Consider the following 16,164-nt stretch of genomic DNA (forward strand, 5'->3'; position numbering starts at 1 on the left):
GCTACACAGTAAAGTGGACCGTATCGGTTCAGCGAGATCCTTCGGTAGAGACACAGATCCTGTTACTTTCGTATAAGGGTAGCGAGGAAGGAACAATGTGAGGAAGAATCGATATATTATTACTTGGATGTTGAACCAAATTTTCATGTACTCCAGTAAAGTGTTACTCATAACTGGTTAAGATAACCCACCAACCACTACCTTTACCCTATCCACTTCAACCCTACTGGATGAACTAACTGACCAATAAATAAGCAACTAACTGACCAATTACAATTGACTAAATTCCCCTGTCAATATATCCAAGTAATCAAATATTTGATTTTATTTGGTTATATTGTGTAAATACCTTACTTTTTTCTCCATTATCTGATTGGCTTAAAAAGTATTGTTTTGACAATTTTTGTTATTGTTTTTCTACCTCAGTTTTAAAACAAAAGCTTTTATTATTTTGGGTGTGTTCATCATATCTAATTGCATTTTTTTCTATGAAATGGGTTAACATTATCATTTTTTTGGAAACATTTTTACAAACACTAGAAAGTTTTATGGATTTCTAAAAAGATTAGTTTTAATATTTTTTTTTCAATTTTAATAAATGTTTAGATTTTTAAAGTTTTATTTTAACAAAAATAGAAATATTCGAATGATTGTTTCAAAGTTTTCAAAAACACTATTCAATATTTTCAAAAACATTGAGCAAAAAAATTCTAAGTGAAAAACATTGTGAGAAAAAATGCTGTGATGAAAACATCCAATAATGTTTACGATAATCTTTCTAGTGATGTAAAAATGTTAAATCCCAATGCATTGAACGAAACATACGTCATTCCTGTTTTAATTAGTAATGCAATGTTGATATCGCCGCGCTACAGATTAATGCAATCTTTCTTGTTTGTTAGAATATCAAAGTAAAAGAATAGAGGGGGCACGAGTTGTAAGTATTTCGACTTTCAATTAGGTCTTTAAATATCAGCCAATAGCGTTGGAAATATAAACACAGCCAAGTCGCATAAAATATGCAGAAAGCAATTTGGTAAAATACGAAAAAGGTTCCCACCATCTGGGCCAGGTAATTGTCTGGGTTATTAATCTATACTTATACATTTATTGATAAACTGTTCAAAATGTTGATGCATAGACGAAGAAAAGCGCCAGAATCTCAATGTTAGTTGAAACTGATGTCAGATAAATGTATCTACATATCTTTGGATAGCAAACTTGCCATCTCCATCTTTGGAAAGCAAATGGCTATCTTTATGTAAGAGGATATCAAATTAACTATCTATCTATCCACCAAAAATGATCCTGCTATCTATCTATGTACAATGTACATCTGTTAGGGGACCTCTAGATTTATCATGTTAAATTACAGAAACCTGACCTAAACGCTTTATAAAAAATGATAATTCAGCGATTTTCCTCAAAGTGACTAGTAGAGCATATAAATACCCCCCCTCCCCTTGATTCTAAAACCAATATAATGTAAACTAAGCGGTTTTGGTTATAAACGTCCAAGGGTTGGTGTATATGGGTGTTTACCCCAATCAAACTTTAAAACCCTTTATAATATCCCCTTCAAATTTTAAAAAGATACATTAGATTACCCCCCTTAAACCTCAAAACACGCTCATTTTACTACTTGGACGTCTCTGTAAAAAGCGCGATATCTGAAAAAATTATAATGCTGGTCCAGGTTTCTGTACTCTTACATGACCCAATCCCGAGGTCCTCTAATAATCCATGTAAAATGTAAATCTATTTCTCGTATTCATTCGGTGGATAAGAACCGGTTCTCATCCATACGAAAAAAAACTATGTCTAGCATCATATTATATCCAGCTTTCTACGAATATAAAAATGTGCCAAAGGCGCGGCTAAAAAAACTGATTTTAATCTTATAATTGTACATTCTATATCCGCGGAAAGCTGTTTATAATACGATGCGAGAAATAACTATTATCTATATATCCATTCGCCTTATTTGTTATGCAAAAAAAAGATGACCACATCCATGAAAGCAAAGCTTTAAAATACCATGGTAGGACAAACTAACATTAACACTTGTCAAAACTCAATAAGCAGATTATTAATTCATAAATGTTGACAAAATTATATACAAATTTGTTGATAAATTGTGTAATTACAGTATTAATTGTTTAAGGACGTTTTTAGGACTTGATTATAGAGATGCCTCAATGTAAATTATACCTTGTCGACGTAAGAATAATTTGTCCAAATAATTGTTGTAAAACAGTTAAAATCTGTATGTTTTAAGTACATGCCACGCTTTTGAATCGTACCTAACTGTTACGAGATTACCATGCAAAGTTTGCAATTGATAGGACAATTTTAAAATGCTCGAACGAACGACTGCTGGACGTATGGACCGATCCTATACAAAGAAAAGCTTCACTTTTAAAAGTTATGCAAGAATGACTTGCCTAATAGTAACGAATTATCTAAATTGGCTTTACCTTTTTTTTAAACAGTGGTTTTTTTTGTAAAATGTAAAAGCTTATTATACCTACTTACTCTTGATTTAATTAGTCATCGTTTTTGGAGCCAACTGCAAATCAAAAAAATAACCTTCCAATTGGGTGTTGATCAAATAATATTTCTAAAATCATATGATAAGGGAAAACAATTTTAAGGTACAATTTGTTGAAAACTGTTTATTTACTTTTACCTAGTAAAAAACCGCACTGTATTACTGTACTAGCGGCTTCGCCACTAGCCTCTAGGGGATCTCCTTTTTTAAAATTAGTTTAAAAAAAAATAATTTTGGGGGGGGGGGGGGCATTTTTCATTTTTTGGGGGGGTCGGGGGTTTCCCATCTCCCAAGAAAAAAGTTTAAAACCATCCCAGGACCAGTAGGTAAATTCCCTGAAGAGTAGAGCCCAATCGGTTCAGTGGTTACTGAGATTTTAAGCTTCAGACAGACAGACATCTTACTACTTTATATTATAGATAAAATTGAGGAAATAAGTATTCAAAGATATGGTCCTTTTAACCAACAAAACCTTAAAATTTAGAAAAACAAGGATGACAACATCAATAAAAGCGAAGCACTGAAACAGTAGGACAAACGGACATTAACACTTGTATAGTGTCAGAACTGAATAATCAGAATATAAATGTATAAGAGTCGAACCAAAATTGTAAGTAAATTTGTTGAAAAACTGCTTGATACAGAATGATGTTTATGAACATACTTACATTTTTAGGACTTGGTTATAGAGTTGCTTCGCTTTTAATATTGTACTTTGTTGTCCCAGGAATCAGTATACAAAAAATCAGACCAATCGGATAATTAGTTCACATAAAAATTTGTAAAAAATTTCTGGTAAAGATTATAGAGTTGCTACGCATTCTAAATCGTATCTAACTACTACAGGAACCACCATGCAAAGTTTGAAATCGAAAAGATAATTCTAACATGCCTAAATTAACAAAAGAAGCTATCCGTTACGGACGGACGCACTGACCCTAATTATAGAAAAGCTTCGCTTTTAAAAACTATTGTATATCCTTCTCTTGACCTTGCTTGCAATATAATTACTACAAATCACGAGACAAGTGCAATACTTTGTACATAGAATAGTTTTCAGAGAAGCTTCGATACTTATTGTAAATATGTCAATTATAAAAGACTTTTTGGGTCTAGTGCAGGTCATGTACGTTCAACCATTTGGCAACTACCAGCATTTTAAGTTCGTAGATTTTTGGAACATTTTACCTTTAAATGATATCCTACTTTTTTATCAAATCTAACCGCATTGAAATGAAACTAAACCCCGAACAAACATATTATGCAAATCTGAATTTTCAAAATAGCAGCTTTATTATTCATTTAGGATGATTTTACAATAAATATGAAATTTAGATGCCTCTTTTGATTACAAAATTACACTGTTATTTTTTAATTAATCAGCACCAATAAAGCACAAAATCTCAAAAACAGCATTTGGGGGTAATACTGGTGAACAAATATATTATGCAAATCCAAAACAAAGCAACAAAAAAAAGGTTTTTTGGCACTTTTCTCCTCTTTTAAAGATTGATTATGATAAAATAATAATTTTTTAAGGGATTTATGCATTAATTATTATGAAATATAGTGTAAGGTAGAAATTAATGATTTTTCTAAATAAGAAATGATTAAAAAAAAATAAATTCGATCCCTATCACTTTAGAAGACAGCTGCTGACCCCCAGTCTTATGGATGAACCTAAATACATGTTAAAGATAAAAATTACCCTGAAAATTATACAAAAATGTTTTTTGGTGTGTTGAAAAAATCTATTTTAAAATCTTGATTTTGAGGATGATGACCTTTAAGATGCCCCTATTGGTGGTGGTGGTGAGCCAAATGTTATCAAAGTGCATGTCCATGATGACAACTTATATATTAAACTATTATCTAATTTTTGTAGTTATAGCATCCTCCAGCCCAACATTATTAAAAAAGAAAAGAGTTGCAATTTTATTTGCTTCAACTCATAAGGTGAATACTGTAGTTTTTAGAAGATGGTTATATTTCTTGTCGGAAGGCTCCATTGGAGGCTGCTATGACTACAAAAAATGGTACATAGGTTAATAGACAAGTTGTTGTAATGGGCATGTACTTAGATAACTTTTAGCTCACCATCACCACCAACAGGAGCATCTGAAAGGTCATCATCCTCAAAATCAAGATTTTAAAATGAATTTTTTTAACACATAAAAAAACATTTTTGTATACTTTTCAGGGTAATTTTTATCTTTAACATAAGACTGGGGGTCAGCAGCTGTCTTCTAAAGTGATAGGGATCGAATTTATTTTTTTCAATCATTTCTTATTTAGAAAAATCATTAATTTCTACCTTATACTATATTTCATAATAATTAATGCATAAATCCCTTTAAAAAATATTGTTTTATCATAATCAATCTTTAAAAGAGGAGAAAAGTGCCAAAAAACCTTTTTTTTGTTGCTTTGTTTTGGATTTGCATAATATATTTGTTCACCAGTATTACCCCCAAATGCTGTTTTTGAGATCTTGTGCTTTATTGGTGCTGATTAATTAAAAAATAACAGTGGAATTTTGTAACCAAAAGAGGCATCTACATTTCATATTTATTGTAAAATCATCCTAAATGAAAAATAAAGCTGCTATTTTGAAAATTCAGATTTGCATAATATGTTTGTTCGGGGTTTACATTAAATTACAAAACTACAGGGTATCTTAAAAAATTATTATAAAATTATTGTTGTGTAATGTTAATAGAATGTAATATGCTATTTTTAATTATATATAGATTTAATAAATGTTCTGTCTTTCACTCGTTTAAAATAATTTTTATTTTTGAGTTCGGGACTTTCACAGGGTGTTTTAAATATTTTGAATTTGTTGCCTCATAAGTCTAAATCTCCTTCAGATATAACTAGAGACCGTAAATTGATGTTTATCCTCAAAGGTGATAAGCTATTATTCGATATCTGTATTTTAAATGATTGAGTGAAAAGTTTGTACTCTGCTAGATTGAACTAACCAATCATAAGGTCCCAAATTTTTTATGCCAATGATTGAGACAAATTAAAAAATCTTTTTTTGGATGTAATTAAAATTCATTGTCTAAAGTTCTAATCTTTTCTGGACATCTATATGGGAAGTATATCTGTCTGATTGTACTAAAAGATCTTGTTAAATTAGACAAATTTAAGTTATCCTAATAGGAGAAGCATAGATTTTTACTTCCTGGTATTATCCTCTTAACACAATTATTTTTTTATGGTTTCACATAATTATAAATTAATATATTCAGTGTCTCATTTTTATGAGCCAGCAGCTATAGCCTTAGAAGCTGTTCACCCATACTTTTAAAAACCTAGGGACCTGAAGGGATAACACAATTGCTGATATATTGATGTACATCCCTAAAATTATCCCTTCTGTAGATTATAATTAGGTGTTGAAAGATTTGTACATAAAAGTCAATAAGCCAACCAATCAAAATTCATTGTAAGTGCCCAAAGTTCTTAAGCTAAACAAATAAGATACATAATTATAAAACTTTGGGGACTAGTGTAATAAACTGTGCTATGTAATCTCCCTCCCTAAAAATCCCTTAAACCAACCTCCAAATTGTTTTAATAAGACCTAATAAAATCTTAGAAAAAGACTGAAATGGTATGTGTATATATTTATTTATCACATCAGACTAGATTCAGATGAAATAACAAAACCTAAATGTATATAAAAAGAGATGAAATTAATGGTGGAACATCTTCTTGTACTGTTCTCTGGCAGCTCTGAAGGGGCAGTCACCAGCGGTGGCAGCACAGTAGAGTCCATCAGGGCAGCAGTACCAGTTGGCCTCAGGGCAACAACCTGCAGGGCAGAGAGTGCCATCCTCACAGTCAGCAGTTCTGGCAAGAACAGCCTTCTTGGGAGCAGCCATCTTCATCAGCTTTTCCTTAGCGGCGACAAAGGGGCAGTCACCAGCGGTGGCAGCACAGTAAAGTCCATCAGGGCAGCAGTACCAGTTGGCCTCAGGGCAGCAACCTCCGGGGCAGAGGGTACCATCTTCACAGTCCTTGGCTTCAGCAACCTTCTTGGCAACAGCCATCTTGATCATCTTTTCCTTAATGTTGACAAAGGGGCAGTCACCAGCGGTGGCAGCACAGTAAAGTCCATCAGGGCAGCAGTACCAGTTGGCCTCTGGGCAGCATCCTCCGGGGCAGAGGGTACCATCTTCACAGTCAGCAGTCTTGGCAAGAGCAACCTTCTTGGGAGCAGCCATCTTCATCAGCTTTTCCTTAGCAGCAACAAAGGGGCAGTCACCAGCGGTGGCAGCACAGTAGAGTCCGTCAGGGCAGCAGTACCAGTTGGCCTCAGGGCAGCATCCTCCGGGGCAGAGGGTACCATCTTCACAGTCCTTGGTGGCAGCAAATCTCTTAGCAGCAGCCATCTTCATCAGCTTTTCCTTGGCAGCAACAAAGGGACAATCTCCAGCGGTGGCAGCACAGTAAAGTCCATCAGGGCAGCAGTACCAGTTGGCCTCAGGGCAGCATCCTCCGGGGCAAAGGGTACCATCCTCACAGTCAGCAGTCTTGGCAAGAGCAACTCTCTTGGCAGCAGCCATCTTCATCAGCTTTTCCTTAGCAGCAACAAAGGGGCAGTCACCAGCGGTGGCAGCACAGTAAAGTCCATCAGGGCAGCAGTACCAGTTAGCCTCTGGGCAGCAACCTCCGGGGCAGAGGGTACCATCTTCACAGTCCTTAGCTTCAGCAACCTTCTTGGCAACAGCCATCTTGATCATCTTTTCCTTGATGTTGACAAAGGGGCAGTCACCAGCGGTGGCAGCACAGTAAAGTCCATCAGGGCAGCAGTACCAGTTGGCTTCAGGGCAGCAACCTCCAGGGCAGAGGGTACCATCTTCACAGTCAGCAGTCTTAGCAACCTTCTTGGCAACAGCCATCTTGATCAGCTTTTCCTTAGCGGCAACAAAGGGGCAGTCACCAGCGGTGGCAGCACAGTAGAGTCCATCAGGGCAGCAGTACCAGTTGGCCTCAGGGCAGCATCCTCCAGGGCAGAGGGTACCATCCTCACAGTCAGCAGTCTTGGCAAGAGCCTTCTTGGAGGTAATCTTCTTAGCAGCAGCCTTGATCAACTTTTGTCTGTAGTCAAGGAAGGGACAGTCACCTAGAAATAAATCACTATAATGAAGAAAATAATAAAATTTAACCTTAGTATGGATAAGTAGTTGAATTAGCAAAAGATACAGAAGAAATAACTTTGAATTTAAAACACATGAAAGAGAATAGATTACAATATTAAAAATGATTATCTTTCTCTAATTAAAGAATGCTATAAGATCAAATTATATTCATAAGTGTAGAGTGATACTTGAAATTAACATTGATAAATCAAACTAAATGTGAAGAGTTGTTACTTCAATTTTTTTAGTTCTATGAAATCTTAACTTTTCATTGGGAATTGACTATATGTTATAAATCTATTTGAAACTGTAAAATTAATCACCTGCTGTGGCAGCACAGTACAGACCATCAGGGCAGCAGTACCAATTAGCCTCTGGGCAGCAACCTCCAGGGCAGAGAGTGCCATCCTCACAGTCGGCTGTCTTCTTCAGGCTAGCAGCCTGAGAAAAGCCAACAAGGGCAGTTAGAGTAAGAAAAACAAGCACTCTCATCTTTCAATTGAAAGTGACATGAACTAGGAGATTAGGCCTTTTTATAATTTCAATTTGAGATAAAAGCACAGAAGATAAGCCAGGATTATCTTTGTTTTTTAATTTGATAAATATTCTTCACCATTTATCAAAATATTTTAATTATCATAAAAATATGAATAAGATGAATTGAATTTATTTATTTTAAAATGTGTAAATAATAATTCAGATGTTTTTCAATAACAATATATAACAGGTACTATAAATAATGTATATGCGTCACAGCGTCATGTATCTTTTGTGGTAAACAATTGAAATTGACAAAAAGTTAAACAATGCATAAAAGAACTAACTACAATTTGAAATTGATTAAATACAAGAAAATTTGTCAATTTACTTAGTAACAAAACAATAACACATTAACAAAAAATTTTCAAATAACATATACCTATATAATAAATACAACAAGTAAATATTAATTGTACAAAAACTGGTAATAAGAAAATAGTATCCCTGCTGCAAGTCGTGTATTTTGATCAATGTTAAGATATGTGCGTAGAAAATGTAGACTGCCTAGAGACTGTAAATATAATAGACAATATTCTTAAGAATCTTATACTGATGTTCATACAATTGTATGTCATTTTCAAACATTCTACTTATGGAATGTGTGTTAAGAAAACCTACATCACACAGGGAGGGAGGGAAATTGGGATGTTAATTACACTGGTACCCAAACTTTATAACTACTCTATCTTTTTTTTTGCCCAGAAACTTTAGGTAATTTTACTGTATTTTGATTAGCTAGTTTAAAAATAGAAGTGTCTAGACGTCTTAACCAATAATTTTAATCTAAAAGAAGTTAATTTTAATTTTGTTCATTTTCATTAACAATGTATGATAGATAAATGTATCTCAACATAAATAATATTGTTACACATATTCACATAATTTTATACATGATACTTTCATAGCCGTTGCAAAAGCTGAAAATACCAATGTATCGTCCATTGTCATATCCCTTCAGATCCCTGATATCGTATAATTAGTATATTGTTCGAATAAAAAATGTGTTGTATTTATACCGCGCCCCAATATGAAAGCTTTAAGATTTTAACTATTTTAAATTATCCTACGACGAGAAATTGTCTTTGGAAGTAGTTAAAATAGATTAATTGGCCTGTTACTAAGAAAGGTAGGAGTAGGTTGCGCTAAAAATCCGTAAAGGTTGTAAGTTCTAAGTTACAAACAGTAGTAGAACGAAAAAAAATTATGTTAACTTAAAACATTTTTTTTTGTCTATAGTTCTTTTCAATAAGAAATACACATATTTAGTGAATATTATCGTTCTACTACTATTTTTAAGCCTTAAAACTCACACCTTTAAGGATTTTAAGCGCAACCTACTCTTTCTTTGTAAATATTGGAATTAATAACAAGTATACAGTGGCCACCAAGTTCTAGGACAGCTCGGGTAAAAAAATCGAATTATTTTTTATACTTCTGGCTGTACTTGAATTTGATAGTTGGTAGAACATAGCTGAACAGCTCAGCTGCGGATTAATTATCCAAAACTAGTACCGCTGCACTGTTTACAACAGTTTTATACAGTGGAAGGCTCAAGCTTACTAAGAAAATAGCTGAACGAGGTTTCCAAGTTCCAAGCAATAATCAATACATAACCAGATTTTCTTGTATTCTAACAGAGTTTTACTTCCAGCTGGCTAAAATTACGAAACCTCTCACAATCCCCTTTAACCCATCCCCTCCTCCTACTGAAGGAACAAAGTGACTAATAAATGAGGTCCATGTTAGCAACCTGAATTGACGACAAATTTTATCCTGTCATAATATTCACGTTTAATCGTGGATATCAGTGACGATTATCACTGTTTGAAGAGCAACTGTACAACAAAAAAAAACAAAAAAATATGTTTAAATATCAAATATATTTTGCATAGTTAATAATAATAATTATAGTTACAGTAAATAATAAACAAATTAAATACAAAAGTATTCAAAATTGTAATGCAGAACAAAAAAGCATTTAATGTGATTTTAACAATTTATAGTTAACATTAATTATAATTATAATGTAATAAACTAGCGGATACGCCCCCTAGAAGCCTCTAGAGGCACTTAAGGGGAGGGTTGCGGTTATTGACCCCTACCCATTTTCAAATTTAGTTTTATTTAAGTCAAACATTTTTAAGAGTGGTCATTTTACCTATTTCTCTGAAAGGGTAATGTTACCATCACTGGAACTATAAGATGCTACATTGTAAAGGAGAACCATATCGGTCCAGCAGTAAGCGAGATCTTTTTCTAAAGACAAAAAAGCCTTACTAGTTTATATAATAGGATTGTAAATTTAATACAAAATTCTTAAAAATGCCTGCTTGTCTTTATTTGGTAAAAATCAAATAAATTATTGGGATACTATTTAATTTGTACAATTTATGTCAACTTTGGCTAGAAATAAAAAAGTTTTTGGTGTTTGTAATACAAAAAAAAAAAAAAATATTTGAGATGTTTGTTTTATGCTGTTTTTTCAATGAATAGAAAGTTTTAGGTCAAAATATACTGAAACCTGCTTCAGATCTATCATTACTTAGTATCAATATCAACAAATATAATTTAATCATATTTTTAATACCAATGGTAAAAGTGTTACAAGGGGTCTTTGGAAATGAATGCCGCACAAAGTTTTGTGTGTAACAAATGTCGTCTTTAAAGTTGAATTCTCGGTTAATTTTATGCTTATTAAAAGTCGTCTTTTCTTTCAAATTATCTGATTTCTTGAGCTAAGAAAACTTACTTCTGGATAGAAGAATTTGAATAGGAGAAAAGTTTTTGTATAATGTAGGCTACAATCCGGTAAAAAAGAAACATTATTAAGGAAGGAAAAAAACAAATTTACATTATTACCCCTTTCAAAGATTAATGGTTGAAAAGTTTGGACATTGCTAGTTTCATTATTATTAACTAAATCAAGAATTAAAAGATTCCCATTTTTTGCAACGAATAAAAAAAGTTGACAATAAAACGTTGGGGTCTAGTATAATTTTATTCAAATGTCCCCGTACCTTCCTGTATGGAAGTTATATATTAATTAGTTTCATCCTCCTGTTCTGGTTGGTCCAGCATCCAGTCTTGGTATCTGATGCGCTGAGTATTGCGGAGAAAGTCTATAAACCGGTTTTCCACCATTCCATAATACCTAAAAAAGTATCCTTATAAAAAAGTAACAGGATCTGTGTCTTCTTCTGTGTACTGAAGGATTTTGCTAACCGCTGAACCGATATGGTTTTCCTATACAGTGTAGCTTCTAATAGGTCCTTGGAAGATATATTGTTACCCTCCCAAGAGAAATCACCCCTACAACCCCCCCCCAAAAAATTTTTTTTTTGTTTTCTTTTAAAACTAAAATTTGAATTGTAGACTCCCCGCAAACCCCACTTCCGGTACCCAAGAAACCTCTAGGGGCGTGGCCGCTAGTATTATATAGCATACATGTTATATGTTTGATATGTAGACTACTTTGTTCAGGGAAGTTTGGGACAGTGGACTGGAAATCGCACTGGTACCCAAGGACGTATTCTCATTAGTTAACTTAAAACCTTTGTGAACTTTTATTTATCTCATAGTGTAACCTAACCTAACCTTATAAAGATAATACTTTCACAGACGCGCACATGCCGCGTAACCTCTCTACTAGGAAAGGATATGGGATAGGATTACAACGGAACACAGCTTTGCTATTAGAGACTTACTTGCACCAAGCAACTGATTCGTTGATCTTGTATCCAATAATATCATTACTCCAGGGCTTGAACTCGCTGCTCAGTTCTAAATTCAAGTTTAGGTTAAACAAGTGATCATACGGGATAAGACAATGAACGATAAACTTGGTGTTAACCGAAACTAGTATAATTTACAGTCCAATATACTATAAATACTATCTAAGTACCTATACATGTTTTTTAAAACTTTTTATGTTATAAATGGATCAAGAAGTCTTAACAAACTAACGTACAAAATATAGGTGCAGAGTAGTTTGATTCTAAGAAAATCTTAAATGTGCAATCATTGTTTTTTTTTTAACTTGTTCATACCTTTAACGATCTGTTGGAAAATACTTTTATACTTAAAGTGACGGACGGACATACCCTGATATATAGAAGCTGGGCTCCAAGGAAATGTACCTTCATTATTGCTTATCCCCTCAACACAAACTTTTTTAACCTGTTCGTTCATTTTCCTGCAAAAATGTAAACAATTTTTTTTGGTTATACTTACCAGGAATCTAAAGGGATAAGACAATGACCGAAAAGATGATGTACAAAATTACCTCTTCTGCAGATTACAAACAAGATTCAACTTGATAAACCAACTAATCAAAATTCAATAAAAGTCCCCAAAAGTTGTTAAGCCAATGAATTTGAAAACGTTATTATAAATCTTTGGTGACTAGTGAAATAAACAGCCCATTGTCCCCAACCTCTCTGAGTTAAAATACATCATGGAAAATTAAAATATTGTTATCTTTTAAAAACTTGTTATTTGTTATTTAATAACTCTTTAAATAAACTTGAAAGTGCAAATTTTTTCTCATGGCAAAATTTTGTTTTTATATTTTTAATAAACAATTTTGTCGGATCATGGAAAGAAAACGAAGTAGCAGGTTTTGTCGTATTTTCACAGTAGCATTTGATTGGTTATTTTAGGTAAGGTAAATGTTAATGATGGTCCTTAAGGCTTGGAAATTGGCCCCGATGAGTTAGAGCCCCCCGCAGGGGCTAGAAATAGGAGAAAAGCTACTGTGAAAATACTTCGTTTTCTTTCCATGATCCATTTTGTCTTATAGAAATTAGTAAGATTTAGTGATTATTTTTGTTTGGAAAATTTATTATTATGGGGAAATTTATCCTTACATAAAAGTAACAGAATGCCTGTCTGTCTATCTCTAGCTTGGGATATCTCTAACTGCTGAACCGATTTGGTTCTCCTTAGCAGTCAAGCTTAATTTAGGTCCAGGGCAGGTTTATACCTATTTTTTGGCATGGCAGGTACATTACTATCGAACGAGAAATTGCCCTACATGCAAGCTAGGAAATAATAGTTATTTATTGCATCGTATTAAAGACAGCTTTCCGCGTATATTAAAATGAAAAATTCAATATTGCAACCAGTTTTGTTGCCCCGAGGGGCCGAAGGTCCGAGCCAACAAAACTATCATTATTCGTGGAAAATTGTCTGTAAATTGTCCATGCTATACATGATCTTTCAGTATGGCTGAGAACCGATCCAGCGGATATAAATCGGTTTTGAAGCCCTACTGTAAATTACTTACTTGAGTTCTCCAACTTTAGATTCTAGAATTTCAATTCCATAATTTTGTTTTCTCCTGTCCAGAACTTGTTTGAAATATGTGTATAACATCTCATCCTGCCATAACCATTCCTATAATAAAAAATAGGGTATAGTCCCTTTTGTGTTAATGCCTCTTAAGGGGCTTTTAGTCGTATTTTCACAGTAGATTTTCTCCTATTTCTAGCCCCTGCGGGGGGCTCTAACCCTGCGGGGCAATCACCTAACCTAATATAAACCCACCGAACCTAAAATAACGTATCAAAAGCTACTGTAAAAATTCGACGAAACGCCCCTTAAGAGACGTTGTCACGAAAGAGATAATACCCAAAAAATACGTATTTAAGATATTATATCAAATGAGTTGGACGTACAAACGTTAGACAAGGAAAAAAAAGTAGCACAACAACATAAAGATTACATACTATTTAGGAGAAATTTTTAAGGCTAAGTTTTCAACATTTCATCTTTATATAATTAGGTAATATTACTTTAATAGTTTATCTGAAATATTTTTACGGACGTGACGGGAAGACGTACGACGAACAAGGACAATTATATCCATATGCAGTTCAGCAACAACGAGCTCATAAAAGAATGACCAGTTACATAGTAAGACATTAAAAATATTCTATATACATTCTGTAAATGTAACGTCAAAATAAACAAACTATCTTAGTTGTAAGAGAAATTTTGGGTCTTTAGTTTTGTTTGCACCAGTACCCAACACTTTAGGATTTAGGTACAGTTGAACTGAACACTTATCTTAAAAAATACCGTTGAAGAGCACGAAACAAAGCCAATAGAAGCACAATAAATACTTACAAAATAAAGAAATAGACCAAACAAAATCCATTAAAAAGTATTCTGTTTAAAATATACTCAATTAATTTTAAATACGAATAATTAAATCTAAAGGAAAATTAAGTTGTTTTCTTATTTTTACAGACTTATCAAAAACATAATCTTTATTTTGATAAATATAAACTTTACCTTCAAAATCTCCCTTACTTCATCGCTCATTGGTATTTGATGCGACTTTTTCCTACAAAAAAAATTATATTCAAAGTTAGTAGATTCTACAAAGAAACTGACAAAAATAGTTTTTTTTTAATGATGACAACATCGATGCTATATGTAGTTTTATATTACTTTTAATATCGCAGACTTTGCAGTTGCTAAAATTCAGCAGTATTCAAATTTACTTTTTAACAAATAAGGGAGAGGTAGGCTGTGCTAAAATTCCGTAAAGGTGTGAGTTTTAAGGCTTAAAAACAGTAGTAGAACGATAATATTCACTAAATATGTGTATTCCTTATTGAAAAGAAATATAGACAAAAAAAAGATTTTTTAAGTTAACGGTACCTGAAAATTTCACTGAAAGCTTAGCTAATGTCAAGCTGACAAAAATAAATTTTTAGCATATAATACATAAAACTACCATGGTCAATCTAATTATGTTTGTAAAAATTAATATCAATAATAAAAATAATTGGCATTATTTGTAATTTTTGAAACTCTTTCCAATAATTTTTTTTATAATTGTCAATTTTGTCTGTTTGACATTAGCGAAGCATTCGATTTTTTTTTGTTTTTTTAAACAATTTTTTAAACTTATATATATACAATAGTACTTTTCAATAAGGAATACACATATTTAGTGAATATATTCGTTCTATCCTGTATTTAGGCCTTAAAACTCACATCTTCACGGAATTTGAGCACATCCTACCTCTCCCTTTTTATCTACAGAAGGGGTATTTTTTGTTTATCATAATTGAGATTATCTGTTACCTGGTGTTAACTTGAAGTGTAGTAAAATGATTCAAGGGCCAGCACAAAACTTGTGAAAGAAGAACTAGGCTTGATTCCATATCTTCTGCTATCAACACTGAAAAATCAGGAATGTTGCTTTAAAATAGGATACATAATTAATTAATTTATGATTTACACACTAACCCATGACTAGGGGTCTTTAAGGTGGGGGGAAGGAGTCGACTCCTCCCACAATTGCCGTTTAAAAAAGAAACAGTTTCGACACCCTTATAGGAAGGGAAGTCCAATAAGTCATACATTGGCGACGCCAACTGGCATTTTAAAAATATCTTTTAGCGATTTCTGTTGTGATGGGGGTGTACCCTTCCCAAAAATAGTTATAAACCTTCCCAGGACATAAGAGAAGCTACATTGTAAAGAAGAACCATATCGGTTCAGGGGTTAATAGTTATTTATCGCATCGTAGTATAAAATTTTTTGTGGATAGTAAAATGCGAATTAAAGACTTGGGGCTAATAATACTTTAATTTTTTTCTTCGTGGAAAATTCTTTTTAATTCCATACAATAAATGTACTTCAGTATGGCCCAGAAACGGTTTTAATCCAACGGAAATTAATTGGATACAAACCTAGGTCAAATTCTTTTTCAATCTCTTGTATGGCAGTTATCACTTGTTCCTCTGTTCTTGTGTCTCGAGGTTTTCTAAAAAAAAGTAAAAAAGGTTGTGGCCTTTAATTTTGACAAATCAAGTACCTAGGTATAAAAAGAAATTATTGGAATAGGCTGTATAAAATTATGGATTTAGGATATATACGTGGATATTATGACAGGCGAAAAATTGT

The 16,164-nt window shown here is 33.1% G+C and overlaps 2 protein-coding genes across 4 annotated transcripts in view; both read right to left on the bottom strand.

The window, feature by feature from the left end:
- Window positions 1-6,171: 6,171 nt before the first annotated feature.
- On the bottom strand, window positions 6,172-8,436 carry LOC145325756 (uncharacterized). Its single transcript, XM_080168699.1, has 2 exons — window positions 8,028-8,436; window positions 6,172-7,688 (listed from the first exon to the last, which is right to left on the bottom strand). Exons 1-2 carry the CDS (start codon window positions 8,194-8,196, stop codon window positions 6,256-6,258), a joined length of 1,602 nt encoding a protein of 533 aa, XP_080024825.1. The 5' UTR covers window positions 8,197-8,436; the 3' UTR covers window positions 6,172-6,255.
- Window positions 8,437-10,105: 1,669 nt separating this feature from the next.
- The window catches only part of LOC145325757 (galactose-3-O-sulfotransferase 2-like), a 29,397-nt gene continuing 23,338 nt past the window's right edge, over window positions 10,106-16,164 (bottom strand). For all 3 annotated transcript variants that reach the window (XM_080168700.1, XM_080168701.1, XM_080168702.1), the window contains 7 exons: window positions 15,951-16,024; window positions 15,340-15,436; window positions 14,539-14,590; window positions 13,529-13,638; window positions 12,381-12,436; window positions 11,949-12,024; window positions 10,106-11,395 (listed from right to left, as the gene is read on the bottom strand). In XM_080168700.1, the coding sequence (XP_080024826.1) occupies window positions 11,284-11,395; window positions 11,949-12,024; window positions 12,381-12,436; window positions 13,529-13,638; window positions 14,539-14,590; window positions 15,340-15,436; window positions 15,951-16,024 (577 nt within the window). In that variant the 3' untranslated portion in view covers window positions 10,106-11,283. The remainder of the gene's footprint in view (window positions 11,396-11,948; window positions 12,025-12,380; window positions 12,437-13,528; window positions 13,639-14,538; window positions 14,591-15,339; window positions 15,437-15,950; window positions 16,025-16,164) is intronic.

Source organism: Acartia tonsa, chromosome 8 (genome assembly GCF_053477335.1).
Source record: "Acartia tonsa isolate MP-2025a chromosome 8, ASM5347733v1, whole genome shotgun sequence".
NCBI classification, from domain to species: Eukaryota; Metazoa; Arthropoda; class Copepoda; order Calanoida; family Acartiidae; genus Acartia; species Acartia tonsa.

Bases quoted from the DNA above. Each gene is read 5' to 3' on its own strand.
- LOC145325756 (XM_080168699.1), bottom strand. From the start codon at position 8,196: ATGAGAGTGCTTGTTTTTCTTACTCTAACTGCCCTTGTTGGCTTTTCT. The intron at 7,689-8,027 runs GTGATTAATTTT...ATTTATTTCTAG, and splicing joins GTACTGTGCTGCCACAGCAG to GTGACTGTCCCTTCCTTGAC.